The sequence below is a fragment of the Tachysurus fulvidraco genome, chromosome 2, assembly GCF_022655615.1.
Source record: "Tachysurus fulvidraco isolate hzauxx_2018 chromosome 2, HZAU_PFXX_2.0, whole genome shotgun sequence".
Classification (NCBI taxonomy): Eukaryota; Metazoa; Chordata; class Actinopteri; order Siluriformes; family Bagridae; genus Tachysurus; species Tachysurus fulvidraco.
The window spans coordinates 8,023,973-8,040,462 of record NC_062519.1 but is presented as its reverse complement, the minus strand read 5'-3'; the positions used below and the strand labels follow the sequence as shown (position 1 = coordinate 8,040,462).

Sequence of the window (16,490 nt, the reverse complement as noted above, 5' to 3'; positions counted from 1 at the left end):
GTGGTACAAAGATGATGACCAAAAAAAAAAAAAAAAACTTACGTTAATTTTCCTGAACTGGGTGACATAAGGACGATAGTAAGAGGGAAGTCCCAGGATGGAGTTTTCTATGTCTAGCAGTTTGCACGTGTTGTCTTCGATCACAACATTCGAGGTATGGAGATGACCGTATGGAAATCCCTTGTCATGGAGGAATTTCAAGGCCTAAATCAAGATAGAGAAGTGAGATAATCAAACAGGAGGGGGAAAAAAAGAAAATCTACAAACAAAAATGAATTACAGGAAATCATTATTCTCAACATTACTCTCACTCAGCCCATTATGAATGGCCATTGTTTTCAGTTTTATGTCCCATTATCTTAAAATCGTGACATCATTTCCAAAAGATCTAGCAAAAGGAGTTGGTAGATGACAGAGAACAAATGAAAACAAAATAATTGCCTGATGATTCCCCAAAGAAAACTCTTACCGTTTTGTTTTTTTTTTTGTACTTGCTGCATTTTTGGGAATAGTTGATGTCAAACTATAGCCAAAACTGCTTGAGTAGACACTACAAACAATAGTTTTTCTTAGTTTCCTGTCGTTGGCCTCGAGCAGTCTTTGGACTATTAAAGGTTTCATTTTTCTAAGAGTTCTACTTTCTGAAAGGAAACTACATGTTTGTAAGGATTTCTTTTAAAAAAAGGAAGGAGTTTCCCCAGAGGGAGAAACCAAATAAGCCTGGCATTGATCATCCAGGTGTCAGGGAAAGTCACCATGGTTTAGATATGGGAATGGCACAAAATCACGAAGCATTGTCTTTGAAACTTTGATTTAAATTACACTACACTTATAAGTAGGAAAGGTGGATTAGCAGTTATCAAGTACTTTCTGTTCTGAAAATTTTGACCAGCGTGACTGCCAGAATGATTTTTTTATTAGTCAATGATAACAATAGCAAACATTAGCTGAAACTTGCTAGCTTGGTATTAAGTAAACTAGCTAGCATTACAACGTGTACATGCAGCTCAATGTTATTTGTATAAACGGAGGTTGTAATCGAGAAAGTACATAACATTATTTTATCATTAACACAGAAAAAAGTTAGCCTTAGCATGTAGCTACCTACTTTCATGTGTGCTGATAACTGATCATATTGCGGTAAAGTAAAAATGTATTAAACATTAGTATACTTAAGGTACATTATCAAATGCGCTAACATTAGCCCCGCCCACAGTCGCCAACAGTAGCCCCGCACACAGCCCCGCCCACAGCTCCTGGCGTTTTGGTGCTACTTAAGAACCACTTTTCCTGGTTCAGAGCCGGTGCTTTGGCCGTCGAAAAAGAAAGAACTGGTTCTAAATTAGGCTCTGGCTCCTAACCAGCACTCAAACTGCCTCGGTGGAAAAGGGGCATAAGACCATTCGCTTGAGCAATGTTAAATGACTAATAATTCTGTTTGAACCAAATGAGCTCCAACTGGACTCTCTAAACAGCACAACCAATTCTGCTGAATGGGAGACAAGCGAAAATCAGGAAATGACCAAAATATTTGCTGAGACTGCCCCACATCACTAGAAGATTATTTAGACTTTAAATAAATAGCAAAGTAATTGTTTTAGAAAATAAACAGTCACTCTGAATTAAATCATGAACTAAAAATGTAAGCCAAACCTCCAAAATCTGCCTTCCAAATGTACTGATTTGCTGGATTTCCAGACCCTGGATCTTTTTGGGGTTGCAGTACTTCTTTAGGAATGCTTCTTTTGGCTTTGCCTAAAATATTAGCATACGAGGCAGTAAAAATAATGATTAAAGCATAAAAACCAAGCTCAACTTGCAGACTTGTAATGGAGTTGTAAACATTGACAATGTTAATGACTTTAATGAGTTATAATGATACGTACCTTGCAAATATGATCCCTAAGTGTGCCTTTTTCATTAAAGATTCTGATTACCACTGCTGAGGACTCGATAGTAGAAGCATAGGTGACTGGACAGATGTATGGGTGCTAAAGTCCAAAAAGATGGCAAAAGCACAAGTTAAATACAGCTGATGCCCAACATTTTCTTCATTAGTACATAGAAGAGGATGAATCATAAGGTTGTGTATTATATCACTCTTACTGAGATGAGTCAATCACAATACTGAATTCAAAATAGCTAACCATCTAATCTGATACATGAAAGCATAGAGGCCGTGCCTCCATTGAAACTAAGAGGTCGCAATGTCTTCAATGATACTGGCAGACCTTATTCGGCAAGATTGGCAGAGCCTACACCTGATTCACTTAGACTTACAGACACCACACCTACTTCACTGAGACCGACTGGCACAGAGGCCACACCTCCTTCACTGAGACCGACTGGCACAGAGGCCACACCTACTTCACTGAGACCGACTGGCACAGAGGCCACACCTCCTTCACTGAGACCGACTGGCACAGAGGCCACACCTACTTCACTGAGACCGACTGGCACAGAGGCCACACCTACTTCACTGAGACCGACTGGCACAGAGGCCACACCTACTTCACTGAGACCGACTGGCACAGAGGCCACAACTACATCACTGAGACCGACTGGCACAGAGGCCACAACTACATCACTGAGACCGACTGGCACAGAGGCCACAACTACATCACTGAGACCGACTGGCACAGAGGCCACAACTACTTCACTGAGACCGACTGGCACAGAGGCCACACCTACTTCACTGAGAGTAACCACCAGAGGCCACACCTACTTCACTGAGACTGACAGAGAGGACCGCTACAAACCTGACTATTACGTATTGAAAGGGCAGGATGTACGGCACAAAAGTGTCCATACTGAAAGAAAAGTTTCCTATAAATTCTTTCCTTTGTCAGCAGAACAAAGGCGTTTTATATCCGTCTGACCAAACCGTCATGAGGTTTTCCACCCCCCTTTCTTTCACATAATCACACTGACTAAAAGACTGTATAGAAAGAGGAATGAACTGTCATAATAGTAATAATAATAAGAAGAAAATGCTTTTGGAGTCAGAAGGATAGTGCATGTAGTGTTGCATTTTAAATAAAAAAATCAGATTAGTTTCAGAGAACTTGGGTCAAAGATCCATTAAAGATTCTGCAGTGCAAAACGGCAAATGATCCAAATTATGATACAGACAGCATCACAAAATATTACAGAATAAAACATTACTGGTTGATGTGATGCACAGAGGAGGGAAAATGAATTATTGGTCAACAATTATACTTTTCTTTAATGGATTACAGAATGACATCAGATTACAGTTCTAGTTAATGACGTGGAACACAGACAAGTAAAGTTCCTTCCTGTTTTTATTTCTTACATTGTAATGGCTATAAACAGTCGCTCCCTCAGCAGCTTTTATTTTTGACACAACAGTGCGTCATGTTACTAAGAAACTGAGAAGCGCAAAATACTCGGTTTTGAAGCTTTTCCCATGGACTTATCCAGTGCTGACACTGGAGACTCCTTAAAGCATCTGCTATTCTTCTAGACGTCTGTGTGAATTACAGAGGTATTACTATAGAACCATACTGTATTAGGACATGTGGATTCAAATAAACCTGGCATCTGAGTTATTCCCAGCACTGCTTTTGGTCATTGCTGCAGAAAATGAATGAATCCCTTATGACCAGTAAAATTTAAGAATTCAACAGCACTGAGGAATAAAGGAAAAAGCTGCCTGTATTATTCCTAACACTCAATTGGCTTCATCCAGCATATTATGAATGAAAACAATTATGCTTGATGAACATAACCAGATACAGTGTTCCAGAAGAACTAAAATCCAAAATTGCACAGTAATGGAGAAAAGTGCTTAATCCACGCTCACTATTCTCTAGGCTGCTACGTTTTAGACACAAACACAGACAGTTTTGAAGAAGTCATCAGCGTTGTGATTGTGAAACTTGTGAAAGTGTTTCCCAATTCTACTGTAGCTCTCTGACCATTTTACTTCAACAGGTGCTAAATTTCTTAAATTGAGTGTGGAGATTGTTTGGGCTCTCCCATTCCAAAAAAATTTACTCACTGTTATTACAGCTTCAGGCTTCTGAGTCACAAACCAAAGACTTATTGTACACAATTTTGTGCATTCCAGATACCCATTGCACAAGAAGCACACCAGGAAGTGACATGACTGGCTTCATCTGCAGCCAAGTGAAAATATCAGGGTCTAACATAACTGTGGGAAACCCAGATTTCATTCATAGATGTTAACCTAAGATTCAGTTCAGTGTCAGTTGGAGACTTTAAGCCACATGAGCGAAACTGAAGACTTACAGTCAGAGACGGAAGCAGCTTCATCATGGACTGCAGATCTTTGTCGGATAAGAACTTATCGGGACCGAAATCGACCTGAAATCAAGAAGAAAAGTAATGATTTAAAAAAAAAAAAAAAAAAAAAAAAAAAAAAAAAAAAAAAAAACCAGAGGAGTTAACAATAGAGGAGTTCACGAAGTTGATGTAAAGTGTGTTTGTTGATGGAAAGACATTTGCATGTTTGGGTTAGAAACAGAACTCACCCAGCTTAAGACTTGTCTTTCCTTAGGCTGCTCTTTGTTTTTAACTAAGAAGTACCGCTTTCGTAATCTCCAACCTAACAAAAAAAAAAAGTGCATCGTTTTATTAATATTGTTGGTTTCTCATAGTGGTCCATAATGAAGAAACACAGTAGAAAAATAAAGGACAACCCTATTACTGACCATAACATTAAATAAAAATAAATAAATAAAAAACCCACAGTCACCACACAAACCAGAGCCAGTGCTTAGGATCTGCTCAAACTGGGGACTCTAGACAATGATTTGGGAAAAAAATCCCGCTGCGCCACCATGAAGCCAGAGTTTATGAAAATTAATATTCGATTTGAAAAACACATCCAACCCATTTTCAATTACAGCTTTCCCGATATGAATTTCTGCACAAGTTAAATCAAAGCAATCAAGTAAAATTTAGTCATAAAAAAAAGCGATTAGTCCGAAATTAGTCAGCGAGTATGGACGTCTCTGATGCTTCTCGTGTTCCACTCTTATGCTGTAATAAAGTTTCACGAACGTCAGCAATGTTAGGCTTTGCCTAATCATCTTCTAATAAATGAAATTCATCATGTCAAACATTTTACTAACCAGAATAATTAAATCATTATAAATAATATTTAGGAAATTATTCATTCCTCTTAAAGAACATATAAAACCAGTCAGTATGTAATCCACAGCCAGAGCTCAGGATCAAACTGGGAATTCTGGAGCTGTGAGGTGGTGAAAAACCCACTGCACCACCATGAAGCCAGAAACGAAAAAATTAGAAGCCAGAAATGAAAATTAATATGCAAATTAGAAATACATCCAACCCAATATCCATCATCCTGCCATTTCCCCCTGTGATTGGCTCGGACACTTTATGATGCAATAATATTTCACTGTCACGTGATCAATTCTATCTCTGATTTGTCAATGAGCTGTTAAGCACCCAGTAAGATTTAATAATAAAAAAAACAAGGTTAGTATCTGTAATAAAGCACACTATAGTCAGACTACGAGGTTTTATAGAACTGCCATATGGGCAAGGCTAGAAAAAACATTTTCAACATCCATAAACTGGGTGACTGCATTTACTTAAAACACGATTCGAGAGAACAGAGACGCCAGATAAGAAAAACAGCTAAGAAAGAGATAAGAAAAAAAAACTAAAAGCTTCTGATGCTTCTCAATTTGCAGACTTTTGCTGTAATATCATCAATCATTTCTCAAATTTCAGACTGAAATTATAGTCATGAGACCGGATCAAACTTGTTCTTGAACAAATTTAAGTTTGGGGAATAAAAGAAAATTGATTGAATGACTCAAGAATAGGGATGGGTATCAAAAGAAATTTTCCGGTTCTGATTCCGGTTCCAGTTCTGCCTTACGATTCCCGGTTCTGATTCCGATTCCATAATAAAAGAAATGTGAAAAATAATGCATAATACTTAAACAATTTCATTTGTGTTTATTAATCGCTCCTTAAATATTTGAAACAGAGCATTTCAATTCATAACCATTTAAATTGAAATAAATCCAACATCAAATTTAATATCCAGAATTATACCTTAGCAAAACAGTTTGCAATTTTTCTGAAGAAAAATGAACATGTCCGCTTTCTCTGGGAGAAGACGAGACCTTTCCTGCCTTATTGTATCTCCAGCTGTGGAGAAAACCCTCTCAGAGCGGGTAGATTTGCTTCATTGTTGTAGCTTTGGAAATGAATCCACACTTTAGACTTTTTTTTTAGACATGTTTAACACAAAGCGTACCTCAGCACAGCAGCACGAGTGACTGATTTCTGTGGTAAGCTGTGTTAATTTGGTTGTGTGACCATAAACAGTGTAAACAATTAATATTCATGAGGTAAGACGTGGCTATTTAAAGTGACCGCTCCCAGCGCTTTGCCCGTAATCGCATCAGAACCGCGTTTGGAACTGAAACACGGTTCCGGTTCCTGTTAAAAAACAAAACCGGTTCTGAATAAGAACCGGTTCTCGGTTCCCAACCCTACTCATGAAAGTCAGTTTGAACAAAAAACAAAAATTCTTACAAAATGAGTATGAGGTCAACGATAACATGATAAATGTTTTAAAATAAATAAATCAATAATTCAATAAGTTTCAATATGGAATGTTAAAAAAAGTCAAACCTGACCACAGAGGAGTTTTGTCCTATACACGTTCTTAAAATATTGCTCAAACAAAAATAACAGGCAATGAGGTGCATCGCTGTATGACAAACAGGAAGGACGCTGATGAATAAAGAGGAACAGTCATTTTAGATGTTTCGATCATGCTTCCATTCTGTCTAGATCCCCTACGGAATCGACTCCAGAATTGACTCCGGAATCGACTCACGTTGATCATTCTAATAAATCCTACAAACATTCAATCACACTTTCTTATTCTGGCACTGCACATGCTTTTGGCTCCAACCAGAAACCCTAGCGTCTGAGGCATCGAATGTGCATGTATTCTTCCGGAATAGTTTACAAAAGCACCGAAATGTGGTAGGTTAAATGCCAGCTCACCCCTAAGCTTCTGGCCTTCATGGACTGAGTCTACAAAACACAACCACTTTAAAAACTCAAGTATATTTATAGGCTCAGAAACAAACCCTCAAAGCAAAACAAACATAAACCTCACATCATTCTGTGACTTCATTCTTGAATTCATGCAATACCTATTGATTTAAACTCTGGATCTTATAGATATGATCATTATGTACTTTCCGGATATTTCGCACTTGTAACTCCATGTTCTGGATCAGAACATGGCTTTATATGGTTTCCTGCGGCATCAGTGTTAATAGCTAGGTTGTCTTCTCTGACTTACCTATGTCTTTTAAAGGCTCAACCACTTCCCATATCAGGTCTGATCTGAAGTACATGGACACCTGCTGTAAGGCGATTTCTGGAAAAAATAAAAAAATAAATAAATGAAGGGGGTTAGATTACATTAATTACACCATTGTGTGGCTGAATGCTGGAATCGGACTGAACCAGAAGGCGTTATTTTTGCATAACTACACGGCTCGGGCGGTAGTTCCAGCTGTAATATGAACAGCATGTTAATATTAATGTGCTCCTCTAATCCGTTCTTGTTTATATAATAACAGCTCATACACGATGACTTGTATGGTGGATGCAGCGTGTAACTGTAGAGTCGTATTAAACAATAAAGACTTTAAAAAGTGTTGTTTAACAAAGCAATTCATTGTAATGATAATTGGTGATGTGGAGGGTTATTTTTGTTAGATTTGTTAGATAGACTTTCCCTTTTCTGAGTAAAATGAAGGGGTGTGTGTTTTAGGGGAGAGAGAGAGAGAGAGAGAGAGAGAGACAGAGAGAGAGAGACAGAGAGAGAGACAGAGAGAGAGAGAGAGATTTTTGTTAGATTGCAAGCAATTTCCCTTTTCTGAGTAAAATGAAGGGGTGTGTGTTTTGGGAGAGAGAGAGAGAGAGAGAGAAAGACAGAGAGAGAGAGAGAGAGAGAGAGAGAGAGGTAAGGGAATAATGGTGAGAACGTCTGAATCTAATTAACATACCAGAACAATGTGTGTCCACGTGTCGCTCATAAATAAACTGAACACTAATCCCCCCGCATCCTGTCGCATTATTTTCCTATAGGTTTATGTTACTCCTTAGTTAATATCTTCTATGCTAGAAATAAACTAGAGGAACATGTGACAAAAAATTCATAAAACGCCCCGTAGGTGAAGTTTCTACTGTATAAGGATTGGTTCACCAGACTCAAAACAATTGCAATTGTGAGCAAATTGTGTCAATCATTGTGTCAACTGTGATACAAACAGATCTTTTTAAACAAATGTTCTATCATTCAGAAAAGTTAATAAATGAGAAATTAGAAAACCTTAACTGAGGTAGATAAATATTCGGTTAAATGAAGCTACATAACACATAACTGTTGATAGAGGCACTGTGCACGTCTTCTCTCTTTCTCTGCACATATCTCAGGATGGGGGCTTGGCATTTGTGCCACTCAGTCTCAGTGACGGGGTTTTAATGACCCTCAATTCCTCCTCAGAGGAATTCAAATCAAACCATCGTCATCAAACTAAATGACTGCATTTCATCATAATCCTGCATGCCCTCGGTAGAGAATAAAATTATAAAAGTGTTATTTGATAATGAAACCTTCATGAGCTTCACACGTGCTGTTTGCCTGAAATTCTCCACATACACACCTGTGTAGTTTGCAGAATAATTGTTAGAGTCGAGGAACTTTTTGACCAGTTCACAGCTGGACAGGATGTGATGCTGAGTGAGGAAGTTCAGATACGCCTGTAGACCTTTCTGTCGCTCTGCTATGAACTCACGATCCATGTTCCCGATTAATTTTTTAGGAGGAAGTGGCAGGTTCAGGCCTGAGATCTGAGGCAAGAAGAGAGAGAGAGAGAGAGAGAGAGAGAGAGAGAGAGAGAGAGAGAGAGAGAGAGAGAGAGAGAGAGAGAGAGAGAGAGAGAGAGAGAGAGAGAGAGATTTTTTTTATTTTTAACTCAGCTTTATTAAATAAGCAATAAATTACAATACAATGTTAAAAACTAGCAGCACTTTTCCTTAAAAGATGTTTAGTGTAAAAGGGTGTTAAAAATTAGCTCATCATCAATAAAACAGATAACATTTGCATAACACCATTTCAACATAAAAGCGCTCAAATCATTCATTGCTTTAAAAAAATTAAAATCAATTTTGACTCTAGCTTTCACTAGAGAGAGAGAGAGAGAGAGAGAGAGAGAGAGAGAGAGAGAGAGAGAAAGGAGTGAAAGAAAGAAAGAAAGAAAGAAAGAAAGAAAGAAAGAAAGAAAGAAAGAAAGAAAGGAGTGAAAGAAAGAAAGGAGTGAAAGAAAGAAAGAAAGAAAGAAAGAAAGGAGTGAAAGAAAGAAAGAAAGAAAGTAAGAAAGGAGTGAAAGAAAGAAAGAAAAAGTAAGAAAGAAAGAAAGAAAGAAAGAAAGGAGTGAACGAAAGAAAGAAAGAAAGAAAGAAAGAAAGAAAGAAAGAAAGAAAGAAAGGAGTGAACAAAAGAAAGAAAGAAAGAAAGAAAGAAAGAAAGAGAGTGAGTGAGAGACAGAAAAACAAAGAAAGAAAGAAAGAAAGAAAGAAAGAAAGAAAGAAAGAAAGAAAGAAAGAAAGAAAGAAAGAAGGAAGAAAGGAGTGAAAGAAAGAAAGAAAGAAAGGAAGAAAAAAGTGAAAGGAGTGAAAGAAAGAAAGAAAGAATGAATAACGCATACAATCATTTTTAACTGGAAAGTATCTGCAAAATATGCTGAAACATCATCTAGCCGTGCCTCCAGCTTTACTCACCAGCAGACTATTATTCAGCATGTCGAAGTCACTGTATCTCCTGATCACCTGCAAGCACAAGAAAGTAAAGACATTAAGATACAGATCTCTCTAGAATACACACGTGAATCATATTTCAGGGTTGTTGTTGTTTTTTTCTCATAACAGTAACACACCCAAACCAGCTCTGGTTTAAAAAAAATCATAATAAAATAATGTTTAAAATAATGCCAGTTAAAGAATATTAAATAATCACTGCAATCAAATGATCAGAAAAATAAACATGCAAATTAAAACAAAAAATCTGGAAAGCAATACAAGTCTCCCATAAGACTCGTGCAGATTGACACCAAATATAGCTGTTACATCCTCTGTTATAAGTAAGAGTGTCCTGCAGTATCTAAAAACCACATAAGCAAAATGATGAGATAGTGAACAAATCAAAGCAGGTGTATAACAATGCAGATGTACAGATTATGCAATACGTTATATGTTAATTACGTCGACTTCGTAGCGCCGGTGCACGACTGAATCGAACCTTATTAAGATAAATGAAAAACTGCAAACTGTTTATTCCTAAATCACAGCTTATATTAATCAGATGTTGGGTTTCGATTGGGGTAACTGATGGAGTGAGGATTTAATTAGTGCTATTATACAAAGATGATGATTATTATAGAGCGATCCTAAACACAATGAAATAGTCAAAGAAGAAACAAAGCCAAGTTGAGTTCATTTGCACTGCTTTCATCATTCTTTATTCAACTTCTCTAACCGCTGTTTGTTGAGAAATAGAACAGGAAGTGAAATGCTGTTAGAGGAGGGGGTGTTGTGATATCGGTACCACTCAGAAGCTGGGTATTTTCCGATAACAGAATGTTTTATTCCTCTTTATCCACAAGAACATACAAAATTATTTAAAAAATCCTTAATCGATTAAAAGAAGAAACCCTGAAATACGAACGCCACCGTCATCAGAGCTGATGCTATATATATAACACCTTCTGACTATTCAGATTAGAGCATGCAACAGCACTACTGTGTAAGTCACTGAAGTCATACATCCTTTTATTTTGAGTTTTGCATCCTGGGACAATCTTGAGATAGACTGAAGCATAGCCAGTCTCCTGAGTTCCAGGCCAGAATGGTGAGATACTCATCAGTAACTTGGCGAGTCTGGTCTCACTTGTTTATGCTAAGCTATGCAAACCGTCTAAGGATTGATGGTAGTGTGCTTTAAGTTTGTGTTCTGTTTTCATGCTAAGGATCTATGGGCATCAATCTTGCAATACTAAATGCGACCGTGTAACTGAACTCACATGTTCTCCATCATGAGTGACCTCAAAGTCTTAACATCTAGTTGCAAGATGGATGTGAGATATACGCTAACTCACCGTCCAACTGTTTTCCGTAAAGACTCCCCTCTGAACACGGATGATATATTCCTGTCGATGAAAAGAGCAGAATTAAAAAAATAAAAAAATAAAACCCCAGACAGATATAACAATATGCATGTATGATAATAACTCTGCACACGTATAATGTATGTATGTATGCAAAAGATTGAAAGATTTCCTCATTGCAGTTATTTGCATATGATTTGGCTTAAAACAAATTTGCACATTTCCATTGAAATGGCCAAATGTTTGTTTGACATCTTTTTATAGTTTTGCCCTGTAGGTATAATGTTTATATGACTACACTCATTTCTGTAGTAACAGCTCATTCACATTATCTAAAGTTTTAAAATCAATGTATTAAAAAAATCTATAAAATAGGTACAGGAGGAAAAAAAAGCACTTCAGTGCATGTTGTTCTAGGGAAATCATCTGTTTTGCGGGGTAACAGTAACCTCACTGCATCGTAGATTGTTTTTCTCTACCAGCATGTCATGTGGTGTTTTAGTCTTTAATTTTAAACCAGAATCAGGTTTATTTATTCTCAGGTACTGTAGGATCTACACGTACAGGAATTTGTCTTGGTGTGTTGCTGCATGGTAATAATAGAGAAGAAGCATAAATATAAGAAACAAAAGGTTATAAAAATAAATAAATAAATTACAGTAATATTACAGAAGCAACAACCTTCATTGCACAATCCAGTGCTTTTGTTTTAAGGCTGAATTTATGCAGATGATAACATAGTTCCACTTTAAGTCTGTACTAAACAAAATATTATGTTGATTATCAGTGTTGGTTGAAGCAAACATATCAGTGTACAGCCTGTCAAAGCAGGTACTTATGAAAAATACCAGGTGAAAGAAGGCTCATTATTTATTAGCAAATTCTAGAGAAGCAAACTTCAGCCCACAATCTTGCTGATCAACATTTTGTATGTGAGAAAGGTTTTTTTTTTTTTTTGCCAAGATATTCCTTTAACCCTCTTTGCAATAATACCGGTTTATTTTGTGATTGTGACGCATTTGGCAGAGTTATGCTGTAGTTTCAAGAAGGAAAACAGGATAAATTGAAGGTCAAAGTACAGCTATGGTAGGCTCTCATGTGGCATGGACCTCCTTCATGTGAAAGTTTATAAACTTTTGCTTATCCCTTTTTCGCTCTGGGATGGTCAGATTAATTTCCCATGGAAAAATAAGAAATCACAAAGAACACAAACACTACTGTGCTGACTGGTATTAAACATCACACACATCATATCTAATCTCTGACCTGTACGTGATGTGTAGGTTTCTTTTACTGTGTTAATGTATTACAGCAATAAAAAGCTGCAACGTGTACACACACACACACACACACACACACACACACACACACACACACACACACATATAGCCATAACATTAGATTATAAACAGTATAAATAAACTCACACACACACACACATCAGATCTGATCTCTGATCTCTGATCTGTAGGTTTCTATTATTGTGTTAATGTATTACAGCAATAAAAAGCTGCAATGTGCGCACACACACACACACACACACACACACACACACACACAAAAACCTGATTCTGATATATAGATGTAAACTTTTACTTGCACGCACACACACACACACACACACACACACACACACACACACACACACACACACACACAAATATATATATATCAAAATCAGGTTTGTGTGTAAGTAAAAGTTTACGTATATATTTCAGAATCAGAATCAGAATCAGATTTGTGTGTGTGTGTGTGTGTGTGTGTGTGTGTCGTTATGTTATGATTTAAAGTTAAATTCACAACAGATCTATGTAGCCGGTTTGAGTGCCATTTTATCTGCATCACAGCTTCCTTAGAGTTTGCTGGTCATCACAATGCTCCAACAAGCTGATCATGTGAAAGTCACACAGTTTAACTCATAGCCAAGTTACACAAACACGAGCAGGATTATCAGACAAACTACAACAAGCCTTAAACAATATCTTTAGCCAGCAAGCCAACTTGTTGCCAACATAATAAAAGACCCAGCTTGCTAACTTAAGCCAGCAAAACAGCTGTAGTTGTTTTTGTTTTAGATATAGATCAGTATTGACTGTTTAACACCTACTTCATTAGCAGTGTGACTCATTACAGTGAGATTAAATTGTCATGGTTACAAAGCTAGCATGCTAACACATTAGCATGCTAGGTAGCTATAGCACTCACATGATTTAGCTAACAGTCACAATGACAGCTAGCATGAAAACAAACTGTCATTCTGTCGCTTCGTGTTTATTTAGTACAAGCCGTTGAGCCTGATTATAAATATTACGTTGTTTATAAAAGGTTTGTGTTGTGCGGAATATAAACAGAAGTAAGTAATGATAGTTGTCTATTTAATGCACCATTATAACACCATTAGCTGCTGTTCCCCTTTCACACCGTGTTTAGATCATAATTATGTTATAATAAAAGGTCTTGAGCTCCTCTTACCGTGTGAGATTGTAAATTCTGACTGGCTTCGATTACCGCCGTCAGTGAAACCGTGTCATCCAGCAGGAGCTTCTTCCCCGCCGAAGGTTTCTCCATTAAAGACATTGTGCTGTGCTACTGGTGTTCACAGAGACACAGCGTTAAACATCCGCACTCAGGACACTGACTTCTGATAGAAACTGCGCTTCGTTTGTCATTTTGTCAAAGGCGATATGGTGGACATGTATTTTAACGCAAAGATCCGCCCCAAACACACACATACACACACACGCGCGCGCGAGGGGGGGGGGGGGGGGGCGAGAGAAGAACGAGTGAGAGTGAGAGAGAGAGAGAGAATGGGGGGGGGAGGAGAGGGGGGGAGAAGGAGGGGGGGAGAGAGAGAGAGAACGAGAGAGACAGAATGATAGAGAGAGGCAGAATGATGAGAGAGAGGGGTGGGCAGATAGAGAGAGAAAACTAAAGAGACAGAATGAGAGAGAGAGACAGAGAACAAGAGAGAGATAGAGAGACGGGGGAGACAGAATGAGAGAGGGGGGAGACAGAATGAGGGGGGCAGGATGAGAGAGGGGGGGGAGACAGGGTGAGAGAGGGGGGGGTAGAAAGAGAGAACGAGAGAGACAGAATGAGACGGGGGGACAGGATGAGAGAGTGGGGGGAGATAGAGAGAGAGAACGAGAGACAGAATGAGAGAGAGAGAGAAAGAGAGAGAGAGAGAATGAGAGGGGGGAGATAGAGAGAGAGAACGAGAGAGACAGAATGATGAGAGGGGGAGATAGAGAGATAAAATGAGAGAGACAGAATGAGACAGAGAGAGACAGAGAACAAGAGAGAGAGATAGAGAGAGAGACGGGGAGACAGAATGAGAGAGAGGGGGAGAGACAGGATGAGAGAGAGGGGAAGATAGAAAGAGAGAACGAGAGAGACAGAATGAGATGGGGAGACAGAATGAGAGAGAGGGGGAGAGACAGGATGAGAGAGTGGGGGGAGATAGAGAGAAAGAACGAGAGAGACAGAATGTGAGAGAGAGGTGGGCCTTCCTTGTGAGGACCTTCCTTTGATATAATTTGTATTTGTGGAAAATTAATGCTATATATTTATATATATTATAATTATTATTATTAGTCACTACTGTTACTCAAAAAAAAGTTTTCCTGGTGGGCACTAGGTCAAAGGGATTAAGCCAAACCTGTCAGATATTCATTGTTGTGAACATGCCTAGCGCGCGCGCACACACACACACACACACACACACACACACACACACACACACACACACACACACACACACACACACAAACAATATGATGTTGCCTTCAATAGAGACAAATAAACAAAGGCAGAAGGTGCATAATGGGTGTGAAACTTTCAGATAGAAGGAAATGCAACAACAACAACAACAAAAAAAAGTTACTGATCACTACTGATCTGAACTTATTTCACAATCTAATTTCATTCATTCATCAATAGAAGCTGTTGTTTCATCCCGGTCAGAGTCGAGGTGGATCTGGAGCGAGGTGGAATAATTCACCATGATGGGACAGCAGTCCATTGCAGGAGTACAGGTTCAACCCAGGTACTGCTGGGACATTTTGCTACCGTCTACATGCTTCAGTTTGGATAAATTTAACAGATATTGGCTTGTGAGGAACAATATATTTCAAAGCTATTTCAGTTCTTTAATTTTGTGTGTGTTAGTGTGAGTTTGTACTTTCCCCAAGTCTCCTCTAACAGACATAAAAGCCAACTGGAGAGCATACATCAATTTCCAGAAGCAATATTGGTTTTAAACCATTTTCGTTTCAGTTTAAACTGGATCTAGGTTTGTAAATCGAAACCGCCACATGTACTGATTATAGTGATTGAATCTGTTCAAACTACTTTATAAACTCTGACATACAGAAATAACCTAAAAAACAAAACACAGCCGGTTTAAGCTGATCAAGGGCTAACATACGTATCATTATTAAAAATACAGGGTATTTTGTACTATGCATGTATATACAGACAAATTACAACCATGGAAAAAATGACTACGAGCCACCAGAACAAGGGTTTCAATGCACTTTGATATTTCTGGAAATATGCATCAATGCATTTCATGAGCCTGTGGATGTGGGTAGTCACAGTGGAAGAGGCCACACCCATTAGGACACGAATAGTTCATTACAGGATGGAAAGAACAAAGTGTTGCACTCATTTTTGCTCTAAGGGGACAAATGGACCAAAAACCATGACACTGTTACAGAGCCACCTCTAATCCATATCATTTGTCAAACCATCTGTCTGTATCAGGACGATAAATATGTAAATACCTGTATATAATGTTACACAATATGCTACACAATATTTTCTTTTTTTTTAGGTGCTGGAACATTAAAGAAAAAAGAAGAAAGGGACAAAAATGAACAACTAGTGATTAAAACTTTAAAGCTTTGTTACCATTTTTAAACACCAAGCCCACTGCCCCCCTTATTTGCTGTAGATTTTCAGTTTCTATTCAGTTGAACTGAAACTTAGAGGAGCTCAAACCTGTTCCAGCATGACATTGCCTCTGTGCACACAGCAAGGTACATGATGATCACTTTTGCCAAGGTTTAAGTGAATGAGCTCGAGTGGCTTGATGGCTCAATGAACTGGAACAGCAACTGGCTGATGGCTGGAATCAGTATCTGACCTCTAACGATGATGTAGCTGAATGATCACAAATCCCCACAGCCACATCTAGCGGAAAACTTCCCAGAAAAGTCGAGATTGTTATAACAGCAAAGAACAATTACGAATCAGATGAGTGTTATG

At 38.2% G+C, this 16,490-nt stretch overlaps 1 protein-coding gene and 1 long non-coding RNA gene across 5 annotated transcripts in view; one reads left to right on the top strand and one right to left on the bottom strand.

Moving 5' to 3' along the window:
• The window catches only part of pxk (PX domain containing serine/threonine kinase), a 25,641-nt gene extending 11,652 nt beyond the window's left edge, over positions 1 to 13,989 (bottom strand). For 3 of the 4 annotated variants that reach the window (XM_047806759.1, XM_047806760.1, XM_047806761.1), the window contains exons 1-10: positions 13,695 to 13,989; positions 11,214 to 11,264; positions 9,841 to 9,888; positions 8,724 to 8,910; positions 7,352 to 7,429; positions 4,518 to 4,591; positions 4,276 to 4,350; positions 1,887 to 1,991; positions 1,654 to 1,755; positions 43 to 204 (exon numbers count right to left, since the gene is read on the bottom strand). In XM_047806759.1, the coding sequence (XP_047662715.1) occupies positions 43 to 204; positions 1,654 to 1,755; positions 1,887 to 1,991; positions 4,276 to 4,350; positions 4,518 to 4,591; positions 7,352 to 7,429; positions 8,724 to 8,910; positions 9,841 to 9,888; positions 11,214 to 11,264; positions 13,695 to 13,799 (987 nt within the window). In that variant the 5' untranslated portion in view covers positions 13,800 to 13,989. The remainder of the gene's footprint in view (positions 1 to 42; positions 205 to 1,653; positions 1,756 to 1,886; positions 1,992 to 4,275; positions 4,351 to 4,517; positions 4,592 to 7,351; positions 7,430 to 8,723; positions 8,911 to 9,840; positions 9,889 to 11,213; positions 11,265 to 13,694) is intronic. The other variant, XM_047806758.1, reaches the window with a different exon arrangement.
• LOC113639064 lies at positions 12,944 to 16,490 on the top strand. Its single transcript, XR_003439754.2, has 3 exons — positions 12,944 to 13,575; positions 15,162 to 15,267; positions 16,057 to 16,490. It is a non-coding gene; the product is annotated as an uncharacterized LOC113639064 (long non-coding RNA).